Source organism: Xenia sp. Carnegie-2017, unplaced genomic scaffold (genome assembly GCF_021976095.1).
Source record: "Xenia sp. Carnegie-2017 unplaced genomic scaffold, XeniaSp_v1 HiC_scaffold_51, whole genome shotgun sequence".
Classification (NCBI taxonomy): Eukaryota; Metazoa; Cnidaria; class Anthozoa; order Malacalcyonacea; family Xeniidae; genus Xenia; species Xenia sp. Carnegie-2017.
The window spans coordinates 8,500-24,542 of NW_025813517.1; the positions used below are offsets into that span (position 1 = coordinate 8,500).

The 16,043-nt window shown below is 33.2% G+C and overlaps 1 protein-coding gene and 1 long non-coding RNA gene across 2 annotated transcripts; both read left to right on the forward strand.

Moving 5' to 3' along the window:
- The first annotated feature begins 428 nt into the window (after nucleotides 1-428).
- Nucleotides 429-2,809, forward strand: LOC124456523. Its single transcript, XR_006952326.1, has 4 exons — nucleotides 429-515; nucleotides 1,349-1,401; nucleotides 2,212-2,300; nucleotides 2,658-2,809. It is a non-coding gene; the product is annotated as an uncharacterized LOC124456523 (long non-coding RNA).
- Nucleotides 2,810-4,842: 2,033 nt separating this feature from the next.
- LOC124456521 (ATP-dependent zinc metalloprotease FTSH 4, mitochondrial-like) lies at nucleotides 4,843-15,782 on the forward strand. The gene is made up of 23 exons (XM_047006944.1): nucleotides 4,843-5,062; nucleotides 5,520-5,663; nucleotides 6,034-6,190; nucleotides 6,554-6,643; nucleotides 8,131-8,237; nucleotides 8,511-8,603; nucleotides 8,796-8,840; nucleotides 8,975-9,083; nucleotides 9,450-9,545; nucleotides 9,750-9,820; nucleotides 9,891-9,981; nucleotides 10,056-10,208; nucleotides 10,593-10,725; nucleotides 10,959-11,021; nucleotides 11,114-11,226; nucleotides 11,774-11,818; nucleotides 12,404-12,514; nucleotides 12,737-12,832; nucleotides 12,906-12,961; nucleotides 13,445-13,571; nucleotides 14,657-14,730; nucleotides 14,823-14,909; nucleotides 15,134-15,782. The coding sequence occupies exons 1-23, from the start codon at nucleotides 5,033-5,035 to the stop codon at nucleotides 15,269-15,271; spliced, it is 2,229 nt and encodes a 742-aa protein (XP_046862900.1). The 5' UTR covers nucleotides 4,843-5,032; the 3' UTR covers nucleotides 15,272-15,782.
- Nucleotides 15,783-16,043: the final 261 nt, after the last annotated feature.

Sequence of the window (16,043 nt, forward strand, 5' to 3'; positions counted from 1 at the left end):
TTAGCTAGATTCCTCAGTCTTGCCCACGATAAATACGTCATTTATATTCCTTATTAGCTTAGTCTCAGGCTTCTACCGGTTCCTCCGATATAAGTTATTAACATTGGTTACTATGTAACCTAATAATAACATATCATTGAATGGTCCAATAGATTTTCGTTCTTATTGTTACGTCATTGTTTCAATTTCGATTATTTTCGGACACTTCCAAGCATTTAGAATATTGACTGTTGACAACCTGCAGTCTATCGAAAATCAAAGGTTTCATTGAGAAAGCCTTGTAAAAAGTTCGTTTAAAGCTCGTCTTTCTAAGCGTAAGGTGATATTGGGGATATTTTTGTGGCTGCAGTCTAGAATTTCAAAAACCGCGAACGATCTTGTGCAAAAGGTATGTCTTGTAATTTTTTGGACTGTGTCTTCTCCGTGTGTTCAGATCTGAGTTGTGTAGCGTGGCATTGGTCCGACGCAGTTGCACAAACTCACGAATATCGTCTTTTTCACAGGATATTTCGTAGGTAATGTGTTTATTATATTTTTCATTTTGATCGCCGTAGCAATAATAATTGTTTGCTAGAAATGATGGGAAAATTTTAGGTATTTAATTTTGCTAGTAAAATGAAAACGGTGTTGTTTATAATTATAATTTATTCAAATATTTCTGAAGCGATATGCAAAGTAAGCTTTTTTGAAAAATAATTGTTTTCGTTGAATGTCAATCTTGCTGCATCGAGAATTCAGTTGTGTATGAATCTCTGTTTGTTTTTATGGCTAGTGTAATTAAACATTAGCCTGTGATGTTTTACCTAAGCAAAAACTTACAATGAATTTCCGAAACATTTTTAAAAACAAAATTGGAAATTTATGCAAGAGGTTCTTAATATTTTTCAAATACTTAATTGTTTTAGTTTTTCTTTTTGCGCGCAAAAGACTTGCGTAACTCACCTACTGTAATGTCAACCATCGATTTTCTTCATTGTGAATTGGGGAAATTATTTACTCCCCCCCCCCCTCCAGAAATGATGGCTCCCGTAGGCCTATGGCTGGAATTGACTCGTTCAGGAAATGACATGATTCGTTGGGTACAGTGTTACAGGGTATGAAACGATTTTTATGTGCTTGTACTAATGTAAAGATGTACTTAAAAGTGCGATATAAACAAACTTGTAATCATATATAATAGAATCACGTGACATTCACAAGAAAATTTTCATAAGTTTCATAACATAGACGTTAATACCAGGTCGTGAAAACTTCCCATAAAGGTTTGATTAAAACTCAAATGAAGCCGTCAACCATTTTTATCGTATAATTATCGTTTGTAGTTGATCATAGCTTAATGTTTACTTAGATTTCTAGTGGTGAATTATTTGGGAAAGAAGACATTTGTGGCAAAGAAAAACGGTGGGAAGGAATCCTTAAAACAATAATTATTTTATGACCGTTAACGATATACATTCAACTTTGCAAGAATTTTGCTGCTCAAGAACTGTAAAATGTAAAAAAGTAGCATAATAAGAAGTAGAAATGTTTTATGTAGCTTTGCGCGTTGCTTTACTTCGGCAAACATCCATAGACAAAAAAAAACTGTGAATTATCCTTGACTGTTGGATAACTATGTAGGGTTGTGAAAGATGTATGAGGAAAATTATTTTGAAACTTTGAAAAATACACTCAAAAATTTCTAGAAATCATCTCTACATGTTAGTAGATGTAGATCGTCCAGGTTGGTATAGTCCCGAGAAGAACTGTTTTTGTTGTTGTTAACTGACGTTTCGACAACCTTAGCGGTAGTCATCTTAAGAAGTTTTCTTGACTCTGAAGGTGACTACCGCTAAGATGAAGATGTAGATGAAGATGTAGATGAAGATTACTACCACTCTGAAGATGACTACCGCTAAGGTTGTCGAAACGTCAAGTCAACCACAACAAAAACAGTCCTTCTCAGGACTATACCTACCTGGACGATCTACATCTACAAACATGTAATGATACCGGGTTCAAACGATTTACTTTAGAAATCATCTCGTTAGACTTTGTATACAAACTTCAGAACGTTACGTTATCATTGTTTATTTTTCCCGTAAAAATTATTGTTTTGACTGTGAGAAACAAAGTGTTACGTCATTGGCTACAACTTAAATTGTTGTTGTTATTGAAAAACAAGGTTATGTCATTTCATCTTTTCAAATATTTTTTATCTTTGTAATGTAGTGATTTTGAAGAAGATTCTTCAGACGGTATTAAATCAGTTGAAAGTTTGAGCGAGGAAGAAAATTTAAATGATAAGGATAGCAGTGCTGGTAATGTTAATGTATACCCATTTCACCCGTTTGAGTACAGATTTTTATATTAACCTTGCATTTGCACTCCAACAAAGATATTATTAGATATCATATATTTGAACCCAAGGTACCCAAGGGTCGATTATTTTATTTTATAGCAAATACATCTTCATACCACAACTGACAAAAACTCACATATCTTTTGACACCTTTTTTTAAAAAAAAACTTGTCGTTTTTATTAAATGCGCAATATCATTAGTGCTTTAACGCAGTAACGGTAATACATCTTCACTTAATACTCTTCAAAATGGCGTATTTCTCTTTTTTCAATTCTTGCAGAATAGCAAATAATCTCTCTCTTATATTTTTTATAGATGAGGTAATTGTTCAGTCAAAAATCTCGCCGAGGTGTGATGTTTGTGGTTCACTTCATTTTAAAAGTTATCGCTGTGTGACGCGAGTTTCATTTCCAGCCTATATTCGTCAAGCTCTCGACGATAATTATCATAAGTTGCGTGTCTGTCGCAAGTGTCTTACGTCAAAGAAAATTTTATCGAAAACGTTGCAATTTCCAATTTTAACTCGCTACTCAGAAAAGATCCAGCAGATGACAATACCTTTAGGAATGACGAGCAATCGAAAGACAAAACCGTTCGAGCTTGTGGTTCGTAATTTACACCATATCAAGTTTAGTGATTTTCACAGACCTGATGACTTGGAATGTTTTGAAGAGTTTGATTCATTCTCCTCGATTGTTGACAATACGTTACAAACGTCGAGAAAAACTTTATTGCAAAGGTTCCATATGGACGATACAATACAAAAGAATTTATTCTTGAAAGAACTCAACTTGTATTCCACGGAAATGTTGAAGAATGTTTCAAGAAAAGAAGAAATTAGTGACCACCCCAATGGTAATATCAAATGGAAAAGTCCCAGCCAATGCATAAAGATATTAAGCCTGTATGAGGTGTGATATCCGTCAATATTAATTTATTCACTTTTGAAGTTAAAAGTTTTCGTTATTAAGTGCTGTCATTTGAGCATTTCATTCGGAGTAATTTCATTCGGAGTAATTTCATTCGGAATGGCACTCAGAAACCAATTTTATTTGTGAACGGAAATGGAACACGGGCACGTGCATTCCACCACCAAATAAGGCAATATCATGGCCGCATCACCCGTCTGGCTGTATGTAAATAATAGGGAGCTTTAGCTAGAGTACGGACTCATTGAGTTATTAGGGAGTTTTAGCTAGAGTACGACTACGACAACGAGTACGAAATTTGACCGTGTAAGGGAATGGCACGAGGAAGGTTGTTGTCGTTATCGCTTCGTCAAAAATTTTGCTTTAGTTGTAAACAGAACGAGCCTTTTTATTGTGTAAAACACCGACGTTTGCGAAGCAGCTACGGCTCTATTTGTCAATAATGATATCAATGAATCGGTAATACTGGTTTTGCGAGAATATAGGACTCTTTAGACTGAAAAATCTTCACTATTTTAAGTTTTATGTACGATATATTTGTACTATTTTATTGTTTGTTTACCTTTCACTTTGCGTACGAAATACATGAAAGTTTTGCAGGTCATATTTTCCTTTTAATGTACATCTGCGCTCAAAAAGTTCTTCCTATAGAGCAAACAGGCTTGAAAAATACATTTATAAACAATGACAGCAAGGAATGCTATATTTTCTTCAAAACACATGCCTTATCATCCAAGTTAATTTTTTTTTCATTAACTTCTTTTTCAACAGTTTGTTCTCTAACCATAAGCAAAATGATGAAATCAGAAAATTTAAATATATTAGTAGCTTTTTAATTCTAACTCAACTGCATTTGCTTTGGCTTGAAAAGTAATTTTTCTTTTCCCCAGCTCTGCTCCTTGAAGTTGCTGTTTGAGCTCCAAGCTAGGAGCAGCATTTTGCTTACAGTTGGCCAAAGAGAAAAAGACGTGCGTCCAGGTTTCCCGTTTGTTGTATGGTGTAGCCTTTTGAGTTTGTTTTCTGCACTTGGGCTGGGAAAAAGTAGATTGGCTAGCCGAGGTTACACTTCTTCTTCTGTCTCGGTATGGAGAAAAAGGTTTCGGAAATTGCCCAAAAAGCGTTGTGAGCTGTTTACTCTCGACGATTGCATTATCAATGGAGACGAATACGATTGTGTATGATGTGAATGTGCTACATCTGACGACGAAGAAACAACTTGTGCTTTACTATCGAGGCTGGCATTTTCTCTAGGATGAAAATCTTCAGCTGTAGCAATCAATTTCGTTGCCTCTTGCAAAAGAGAAACAGCGCGGTGCCGATCGAATTTGCTGTCTTCTACCGCCTATTGTTAAAAACAATCGTCCACGATTCTTGCCGATTATGCTTCTCCTCGAAGTATTTTTCTGAGGCATACGCTAATTATGGTAGAAGCAATTTTAAAGCACAAAATGTGTCAAAAAAACGAAAACAAATAATTTTTTCACTGTTTTTAACTGCCAACAAGCCTAAACTAACGTCAGTCGCCAAGAAAACACGCATTATATCAGGGGGGAGTTTGGCTTTAAACAATCATGGGAAAAACTATGGGAGTTATCGCTCCAGTTATTATTATAGTTCACTGGTTTTCATTTCTCAACAAAATTTGTCGATTTCAGCATTGTCATTGAACGGTTTATCAATTCAATATTTCATTTTTGAAAAGGTTAAAAAATGACGAAATAAAGTTGACTTGAAAAAGTGTTAGTGCCTTGAAAATTCGATATGTTATCGTCGCTTGGCTTAAATTATCAGGTTAGTGCGGTGAACGGGACTTATGTCAAAGATTTAATTGTGTCTGACGTAGTTGATACTCAAAAAGTTGACAAAAGTAGTTTTGGAGCTGTGAAATTTCGCATTTTTTCTCACAGTTTTTTTTGTTGTTTAACAGTATTGCTGAATTTGTCATCTATCAAAGTCTGTTTACGTTTAAGATTTTTACTTGTACATAATGCCTTCACTTACTGTTTAAATAGCAATTAATTTGATCATTTTTACCTAATTTAGGCTAAGCTAGCACTGTTTTCTGTACTTAGACGTGCCCTAACATACAAAGAACGGATAGTAACCATTTAAAAACCAGTGGAATTTTTACAGTGAAGATGCCATTATATAAAGACTGTTTCATGAATTTATTGGAAAATGCTGAATCAGTATTATCAGTATTATCAAATTTCATGTTGAAATTTTTCATAATCATTTCACTTTTTAGGTTCTTAGTAATTTTATTGAACTAACTGGTCATCTTCATCAACTGAAGTCATCAGTTTGGCCTGGCTTTCTAACATATTTAAAATGTTTGAAAAAGAAAGTACATCACGAGTCTATTCCATATGAACAAGAATATGAAGTAAAGGTAGTTTATATGTAGCTCATTTGAATGAAACTTCCACTGATGTGCTCAAATAGATATCTTTTGCAAAGAAATGTCTTCTTTTACTTTTCCAATGCACATGTATATAGCACAGTATTTTGGTCAAATGAGAGCAATTTTCATTAAAATTTGATTAAATCCCTTTGAAGTTTAAGAGAGACAATAAGCTTTGCAAATTGTGAAAATAAAGGTTTATAAGGCAAGAGGGAAGAAGCAGACGAGATGCAATTGCACTGTATTCACAAATGTAAAACCTTTTAGAAAGTCATTGCAATAAGTTATATCACTTTAATTTAAACTTGTAATAATAAATAGTTGTGTATTTTAACCATTTATTGTATTGTTGTTTCAGAGTCAGACACCAATTTCTGAACTGTTGAAAAACCTCCCTCATGGTTGGCAAAGACTGCTTTCACCCCTATCAATCACTTTACCTACACACAAAATAGTCTTGCAACCATGGGCAACTTCATATATATCTGGAGAATCATTTTATGAAAATAAACATGGTAGGACTTCTGTAAAATATTTTTACCATGAATTTACATGGTACTTATTTTTGCATAGTATATAAGAAATTCTTCCATTTGTTAGCACATTGTTTGTTTGGAAAAAAAGGAGTTTAATAGGTAGTAGTTTGGTTGCCAGGTTAAGTAATACAAGTATCAGTGTAGTTGTAAATTTTAGGCTCTTTGAAAATTTGTACGAAGGTCAGTACAACTTTATAAAATGTTCTTTTCTACATTTTTTTGACACTGTAATGTGATTTTTTGCACATGAATGAATTTTACTCCATGTTTCAAAGATTGTCAAATCTGTGTTTGTTCATAAATGACTATCATGTATTTATTTTTTCGTTTCAATGTTTTAAGGTTTTAGGTCATCAAGACTTCTTGGATCAAGTTCTACAATGTGGCATAAGATATCCCTACAACCAATGTGGTCAAGAAAAAATGGTGCAGGTAGTGTTTATTATTGAAGCATGGTAAAAGCCTTAAATAAGGAAATAGAGCTTTCAATTACTTTTGAAGCAAAACTCTGTCAGTGTATTTCATGTTGTTATTTACATTTACCATGTCAAATACACAATTATTTCATCTTGTGTTAATAGTTGCCATGAAAGATTTCACTTTTCTTCATGTAAGAAATATTAAATAATGTGGTTCCTAAGTCACTCTCCAATATGTTTTTATATAAAAGCGAAAAGGCAAATTATCATCTTTGTGATATTTTTAGTAGTCTTTGTCTATCAACTCCTTGTATTTAACAGTATGAAAAAAGCTTTATGTACAATGGGGTACACATCTTGAATTTTAATCCCCTAGAAATAGAGACAGGAAATCCCTTTCTGCCTTTCAAAGGAAAATTTTCATTGACATAGATCGTTGATGAATGCATCTGTAAATTTTAATTTAATTTATAATGTGAAATAATTTGTCACCGCCTCCTTCATATTTTTTTTTATCATATAAATCTAGTTTCATTTTGTAAATTTTTGAATTTCTAAATTATTCTAAAATTCACTTTGTGTATAATTTGCACACTCCCCTTGTGAAATAAGCTTCTTTTGACAGGGTCAGCTTGTTAAAACAAACATTCATTCATTCATTCATTCATTCATTCATTCATTCATTCATTCATTCATTCATTCATTCATTCATTCATTCATTCATTCATTCATTCATTCATTCATTCATTCATTCATTCATTCATTCATTCATTCATTCATTCATTCATTCATTCATTCATTCATTCATTCATTCATTCATTCATTCATTCATTCATTCATTCATTTCATTCATTCATTCATTCATTCCATTCATTCATTCATTCATTTCATTCATTCATTCATTCATTCATTCATTTTCATCCATTTCATTCATTCATTCATTCATTCATTCCATTTCATTTATTCATTTATTTCATTTATTCCTTATTTACTTACTTATTTATTTATTCATTTTCCATTCCATTTTTTTATTTTTATTTTCATCATTCCATTCGACATGACATCATTCCATCATCCTTTCACTCCTCATTTCCTCCTCCTCACTCCTCATTCATCATCATCATCATCATCCTATCCTTTATTCATCCATCATGATCATGATCATCATCATGATGATGATTCATGACCATCATTTATCGACATCTTCACTTTACTTTCATATTTCATTTACTTTACTTCATTTACTTGACTTTATCTCATTTCATCATCATGATCATTTCATGATCATGATCATTCATGATTATTTTTACTCATCACTCCATTCCATATCATCATCATCATCATCATCATCATCATCATCATCATTTACTTTACTTCATTCATTCATTCTTTCATTCATTCATCCCATCTTCACTCACTCACTCACTCATTTCACTCACTCCTCACTTACTCATTCACTCATTCATTCTTTCATATATTTTCATTTTATTCATTCAACAGTTTCTACACGAAATATATACACTTACTCTGCTCAACAAATTCGTGATTTGGAAGAAAGAGCAAATGATAACCCCAATGATCCAGATGCCCAGGCTGACTATTTAAAGGTAACTACAAATAAACATAAAATACTGTCAATTTTTTTCTCACCCTAGCTGCTATAAAAAATAAATATATACTTTTACTTTAGCTTGCATGAAATGACAAAAATATGTGTTATGTACATATTTTTTAGAGTTTAACAAATTATATTTTTTGTCCATATAATTTAAATATTTAATGGTGTACTTGCTGACTTCATAATCTAACATGTATTAAATGTAAAAGGAAAAACTTTTATAGCATTTTTTTTGTTTAGTACAGCTTTAAATCTATCTTAGGCAATAGTAAGTGAAGATCCACATTATGTCATTCGAAGATATGAAAGTGGGAAATATAAAAGTAGTGATGAAGTTTATAGAGAGTATTATAAGGTATATGTTGTTCAATGAATAATTCAAATTAATCAATATAAAGAGGTCATTGCGTTTGATTGTTGATACATTTTTTGAGTTTCATATGCATTTTTTTTATCTTTGTGTGATAGATTTACACAATTTACACACTGAAATTAAAAATGTTTAGTCGCCATTTTGAAATCTTTGAAATCTCTTATCTTCTTTCAGGCGCTTGTAATGACGGATAAAATAAGAAATGATGAAATTGGCGAGGTAAATTTCTTTCGTATAAAAAAGTTGATGGATAAGGAAAGAAAGGTTCTTAAGAACAATTCAAAGCAATTGACAACCAGTCAAACTTCGCAAATTTGTTTATCATTTAAATACAAAACGTTCTTTCTTTTTAGGCGGCAAGAAAGCCATTTCTTTCGTTTCGTCAACGCCCAGCAAAATCATCTTCCAGCGAGTTAGGAAGTGAAGGGAATCCAGTTGTCGTTTCTATGAATAATGATAAACGTTAGTCAAGTTAATTTTTAAATATCTCTTAATAACTTTTGACAAACGTATGTACGTAAGACCAGTTTATCAGTTTGTCTTTTCATGTTTTATGAATGATGATGAACGTAAAACTAGTTGTGATAAATATGAGCATTAATCTTTCATTGGTTATAATAATACAAGATATACAGTTTATAAATAATCAGTTGTGTCAATTCTTTGTCATGACGATTTTAACCAGAAGTATGTTATCGCTCGTTTAAACAACTTCGTCCTGTATGTTTTTTAGTAAATGCTATTTCATCTCCATATAACTGTAACTTGTCATTTTCTTTAGACGTAGTTACTCTTCATTTAAATCTTGATTATTTTCCTGTTTCCTAGGGTCATTTTTCAAAGAACAACTGTGGAATACGTTAAGATTTCTTATAGGTCTTTTCCTTATTGTATCCGTTCTGGAGGCGCAACTCCAAATGAGAAGTACGTATGATATACTTAGTTGTGTAATTTTACTTTTACCATGAGAGCTTATTCACTGGATGTAAGATCAAGTAATCCCTGCTTAGAAGCTTTACTTAATCATAATTTATGGCAGTTTATTTTGAACAAATGTTCTCGATTGGTTACTGGCAAACAAATCAACGATCAGTTCAGCAAAAGACCATTAATCTTGCGTGTTTTCAGTGACTTCAAATCAAAAGGAAGTTCAACCGGACAGCTCAGACAAAAAAGTAAAATTCTCTGATGTTCAAGGCGTGAGTTTTTTTTGTTTTGTTGTTGCATTTGAAGGGACTCGTAGAAAATGAAGTACTTTCTTTCTCGTAGGTTGAAGAGGCCAAACTTGAATTAAGAGAAATTGTTGAGTTTTTAAGATCACCAGAAAAATTTACCAAGCTTGGTGGAAAGCTGCCATCAGGTTGGAGATCTAGCATGCTTGTGAGCTAACTTTACATCTTTTGTGGTTTTAAATGATTGTTGTTTTAATTTCAGGTATTTTATTGGTTGGTGCCCCAGGAACTGGTAAGACGTTGCTTGCCAAAGCTGTCGCCGGCGAAGCGGGAGTTCCTTTTTTCTTTTGTTCTGGAGCTGAATTCGATGAAATGTTTGTTGGAGTTGGCGCTGCTAGAGTTAGAAATCTTTTTGGTTCGTATTCATTTTATCTCACTGTACGCATGCGTTGTTAATATGAATTTTATGGCATTGCGAATATTATGCAGATAGTATCGGATAACTAATCGTTAACCCATTAATTATATTGCTGACCAAAGCCATCATATGCATTTGTATAATTCATTTCAGTGGCCTGCAAATTTAGGCATTTTTTGGGGGTTATGTTCAAGTTCAGTTGTTCAAGTTCATAAGCTAGCTTCTCAGTTATACTTATAAACAGTTATACTTATGAAGGTCTCAGTTGATTGGTTGTTTTAGCAAGAAAAGTTACTAGAATTATCGACGTACGTACGTACATAAGTTGCAACTAAATGTTAGGAATCAATATTTGTTAAAATATGAACTGTTGATTCATAGCTTCTGCGAAAGAGCTTTCTCCTTGTATAATATTCATTGACGAACTTGATGCAATTGGAGGCACACGAAGTGTTGGTGATCATCAACCATATTCAAGAATGACTCTGAATCAACTTCTTGTTGAATTGGACGGGTAAGGTTTATAACTCCTCGTTGATGCATTCTATTGTTAATGTTATGGCACTAGTTAATGCATCGAACAAATTATTGCTTTATAAAATATACTATATCACACATACTTATGATGTCCCCTACACAACGTTATCATCTCTTATGGTAGAGTTTTCCAAACGTCCATTATTGAATGTATAGATTTGACTGCGTGCATCAGTTATGGTAGAATTTCAAACATCTTTTATTCTATAGATTTGATAAAACTGAGGGTATTGTCGTTATTGCTGCCACAAATTTTCCTGAAATTCTTGATAAGTAAGTTAACTGCATTAATTTAAAATATTCCTCCCACTTTATACATTAAATATTCTATACATTATAATTTAATCGTCACGATATTTTCATAGAGCTTTAGTTCGTCCTGGACGTTTTGACAGCCGTGTGACCGTCCCAATGCCTGATGTTCGTGCTCGTAAAAGCATTCTTGAGTTGCATCTTGGAAAAGTAGAGATGGCGGACGGTAATGAATTTTAAATACATGTGTCATTGATGTATGTCTTACTCCCAGCAATCTTCAGATGTACATACATGTGTCATTGATGTATGTCTTACTCCCAGCAATCTTCAGATGTACATACATGTGTCATTGATGTATGTCCTACTCCCAGCAATCTTCAGATGTACATGCATGTGTCATTGATGTATGTCCTACTCCCAGCAATCTTCAGATGTACATGCATGTGTCATTGATGTATGTCCTACTCCCAGCAATCTTCAGATGTACATACATGTGTCATTGATGTTTGTTTTACTCCCAGCAATCTTCAGATGTACATACATGTCATTGATGTATGTCGTACCCCCAACGATCCTAAGATATACATACATATATTGTAGATGTGTCGTTCTACAGTTGCCATACGGCAGTAGACACTTATAAATGAACATCCTTTAAATTATTTTGAAAAAAAGTTTTGGATAATCGTGATGGATAATTTTTGATAGTTTATTTGCCTTAGCACTTTGCCTGTATGACAACCAGATTATAAACTTTTTCTTTTATGTAGATGTTAGTCCAGAGACTTTGGCAAGAGGTACTCCAGGTTTTTCAGGTATCTTATAAAATATATGTTGAAAATCTTAAGCTTATTGCATTATTGTATCTTTTTTGTTGTTATGGTAAACAATCCTTCTTGAAGAACTGTCTCTTACTAAAACTGATTGTTTTATGATGCATGCATGAGTATATTACATTTGATATACAGTTGACGATCACGTGTTTTTCTGTTTATCATAAAAGATTTGAAATAGATAATTGTCAAAAGCTAGTCCCCAAACTTTATCTTGGGTTGCCAACTGATATAGAGACCACCCTCCCCATTAATCGCAGGTCAATTATTTTTGACGTGTGTAGTTTTTTAACGTTTAATTGTGAGCACTATTGCTGCTATTGGGAAGATTGATTAAATTCCTCTGTCGACTTTCAACGCAGCACTTTTTTTTGGTGAGGAAAGAGCATACATGCAGTATTGTAGCTTGATTAAAAACTCAATTTCCAGTTCAAGAGAAAAAACAAAAATTGGAATTTCCGGTGAAAATTGACTCTAAAGAAAGCAAGATTTTTTTAGAACTGACGAAAAGTTTGGGTAAAGCCAGCTGCTGCATTCATTTTTAACGTGGGAATTTGTCTTTATAAGGTGCCGATCTTGCAAATTTGGTGAATCAAGCCGCCTTAAAGGCAGCAAGTGAAGGTCATGCTTATGTCAATAATGAACATTTGGAATATTCAAAGGATAAAATAATAATGGGTAAGATGCACAGAGTGCAAAGTTCACAAACCTGAAACAAATTTTTGGCAAGGAATGTTTCCAAGGCTGTCCATTTCGAAAGAACTTCCTTGTTTTGAGTATCTTAATAACAACTTGAAGTCTGTATTAATTAAAATGCAGAACTCATTACAACATTGAAAATATTTGTAGACCAATTACATCTTATTTCAGTAATTATGTGAAGGTAAATCTTTTATTTAGGACCTGAGAGAAAAAGTGCTTTTATCGAGCAGAAGAATCGTGAAGTTGTTGCTTATCACGAAGGAGGACATGCATTGGTTGCTTATTATACATCAGGTTTTAAAGCCTCATCCCAGTCCCCAAAATTATGTTTGTGTGTGGTATAAGAATAAGTTATGTTTTTATTTAGAAGCCTTACCGTTACATAAAGCTACTATTGTACCACGTGGTGATGCTTTGGGTTTGGTAAGTAGCTACGTATCTCATAGATATTCAAATGAAAAAAAAGCTGCATTAAATTTCTTATGAAAATATATTCAAGTTGAAAATGGTTCTGAGGTAGTAAATCTATTTCAGTTCTGGTCTGCTTGTGGGGAGGGGGGTTAAGTGTTTCTTTCAGTTTTATTGTAGGTGTTGTAATGTGGTATATTGTTTGCCGAAACATGTCTAAATGTAGAGAATTGTTGTTTATGTGAAATGTGTTATGCTATTGGGCTTTTACGAAACTATTGAAATTGTTGCCGACGAATTGCTTAATATTATTAATGAAAACCATCATAGCGAGTCGTTTACAATAAATTACGACAAACTTGCATTACGTTGCTAAAGACACCATTCCCAAGCTGCATCGTGGGCTCATACAACATGGGGCTTGTATTGCCGCGAGGTTGATATCATACGCTGATCATACGTAATATTTTGACAGTAATGTTTTCTTATTTTTATTAGGTTGCTCAGCTTCCTGAGAAGGATGAACTATCGTGGACAAAAAAACAGTTAATGGCAAAACTTGATGTATGCATGGGTGGTCGCGTCGCTGAAGAACTCGTATTTGGCAGTGATAATATAACTAGTGGTAAGCTTCATCGATATAAGAAATAAAAGATGTTTCCTGTGTTTGCTTAGACTTATTCAGATCGAGGAGATCTTTGGGAGAACTCGAGAGTACATCAGTGCAAGCCCAAGACAGAAGATGGAGAGTTCTCACATTTTGCATTAACCCATAATCCAGTGCAAACACGAAAAACATCTTTTATTTCTTTTATAAAATGACAATAATGCGAAACAAACAAATTTAATACAGACTTTTTGATTTTTCCTCTAACATGTATCCATGATTTATTTGCAAATTCTCTTTGATTGATTAATTGATTTGATTCGTTGAGCTCAGATCGGTTTGTACTGGATGACACGGCTATTGGCCAATCATCGCACGCGTTTTATTGTATTTTATAAAACCTCTTATGCATAAATAAGTTAGGATACAACTAAAAACGATATTTCTCCCAATTTTTTGGTATTATACCTTTTTTTATGATTTCTTATCTTTTGTTTTTTTCGAGCTCAGTTACGAGCTGCCTGCTACCTCCTGCTTATCTAGAAACCTCTCCCTCCATACGTTAGAGCTTTGAGGGGTACAGAAAAAACAAGCGAATGGTCGTTGGGGACTGCACTTTAAGTGGAAAAACAGGGCAATTTTTTATCATTAAAATCTGTATATAAAGCCCGCCGCACACTGGTAAACTTGCCGCGCGTACTTGTTATTCGTGACAAGTGTGATCGACAAAATGTCCTAGTGTGCTCGGAAGTTTTCAACAACATTTGTCATTCGTGACAGATTAGTCAAATATCAAACGCGGTGGGCTTAAAGAAGTATTTTATCTATTTTTGTAATGATACAAAACCCATGAAATATTAGAAAATTATTTGAAATTTTCATTTAGTATTTTTACCTTTACATACAAGATTTGACTGTTGGTTGTAGTTCTGTCTTCACTCTTACTCAGTTTTTATTTCGGTCAAATCTTGGCATATGTCAGCGGTCGTTGACCGATTTCTTGCTCCCTTCCCCCCCTCCACTTCCCTCGTCACTGATGTTGACATGCAAAAATATTGAACCAGAAAGCTTATTTCACGTGAGATTTGCGCCATTATTTTTAGGAGCATCGAGCGACTTCTTTCAAGCAAATAAAATAGCGCGAGCCATGGTGACAAAATACGCGATGAGTGACAAGGTAATTTTAGGAAAAACAAAGATATATTGCACAATTTTAACAACATTTTCCTGTTCTTTTCATCTAATGAATTTTGATGTCAATTTTTTTAGGTTGGTCCACTTGTTATTACTGATGAAGAGAAATTGAGTCCTGAATTACACAACTCGATTGAAAATGAAGTGAAACGACTCATAAAAGTATGTGTGTTAATGATGTGCATTACTTCATTACGTCATGATTCTGTTCAATGCTATACTATATTTATATGACATTTTACATTGTGGAAATAATACTATTGTTAGCCAGCGGTATCAACGTTACCTGTTGCTAACCCATTATGAATTATGACAAACGTTTTGTACTAGCAGTTTATGCTAGTTTAATTTATTTGTCGCTATGTTAACTCAATTTTTTTATACAGGAGTCTTACGAGCGAGCGAAGAATATTATTCAGAGTTATTCAATTGAACATAAGCGTCTTGCCGAAGCATTGCTGAAGTACGAAACACTAAACGTTGAAGACATTGAGGCTGTTATTCAAGGAAGATCTATCGAGTAAAATGTTTATTTTTTCATGTACTATAATAGTCATAGCACCGTCTTTACTGCATGTCTAGCATGAAAAGATAAGCTTGACATCTCCATTTTCTTGAGATAAGCCACTTGATTTAGCATGTAGAAAACTCAAACAAGTATGGAAATTTAAATATATAGCATTTACTAAGTACAAAAAGAAGTGCTTTCTAGAAATTCTTTACGGTGTTCACTCATTAGTTTACTCAAAGTTTACGTTTTATTGTCTATAAAGAAGAGATGTAATGATTCGTAAAATTTTGTTATGTATTTTTAATTTTCTTTCTTTTTTTTGTTTTACTGTCAAACGATTTGCCTCAGTCTCCTTACGTAGCAGAGAAAACGAGTCGTTCATTAAAAAAATATTACAAAAAATAATTTATAAATTATGTAATAAACACTTGTATTGCCATGGCAATTGCTTAAGCAGCTCATCTCTTTTAGATATTACTAATTTGTAACACATGCTACAAAATTTGATTTATTTTTTTCTAAAACAATTGTCATTGATGATTACTCAGTATGCGTAAGACAAGTTGTAGCTTGGTGAGAAATATTTACATCGATTATGAACGAAAAATATCAGCAATTAGACTTACTTTAATATTACTTACAAAGTGATCATTTAATGATCTTTTTACTCTACTCGTCGCTCGTTGATTGTTCTGATACTTTAGCTATGACATTCAACCGTACACCTTCATCAATCTGTGGCTCTAGTGAATTTGAAAGGGACATATCGATTCTATTTAATTCTT

What these genes read in the sequence shown, in the direction of transcription:
- LOC124456521 (XM_047006944.1), top strand. Translation starts at nt 5,033, where the DNA reads ATGTTATCGTCGCTTGGCTTAAATTATCAG. An exon ending in AATACGCGATGAGTGACAAG is followed by an intron (nt 14,731 to 14,822) that starts GTAATTTTAGGA and finishes CAATTTTTTTAG; the next exon opens with GTTGGTCCACTTGTTATTAC. An exon ending in AAGTGAAACGACTCATAAAA is followed by an intron (nt 14,910 to 15,133) that starts GTATGTGTGTTA and finishes TTTTTTATACAG; the next exon opens with GAGTCTTACGAGCGAGCGAA.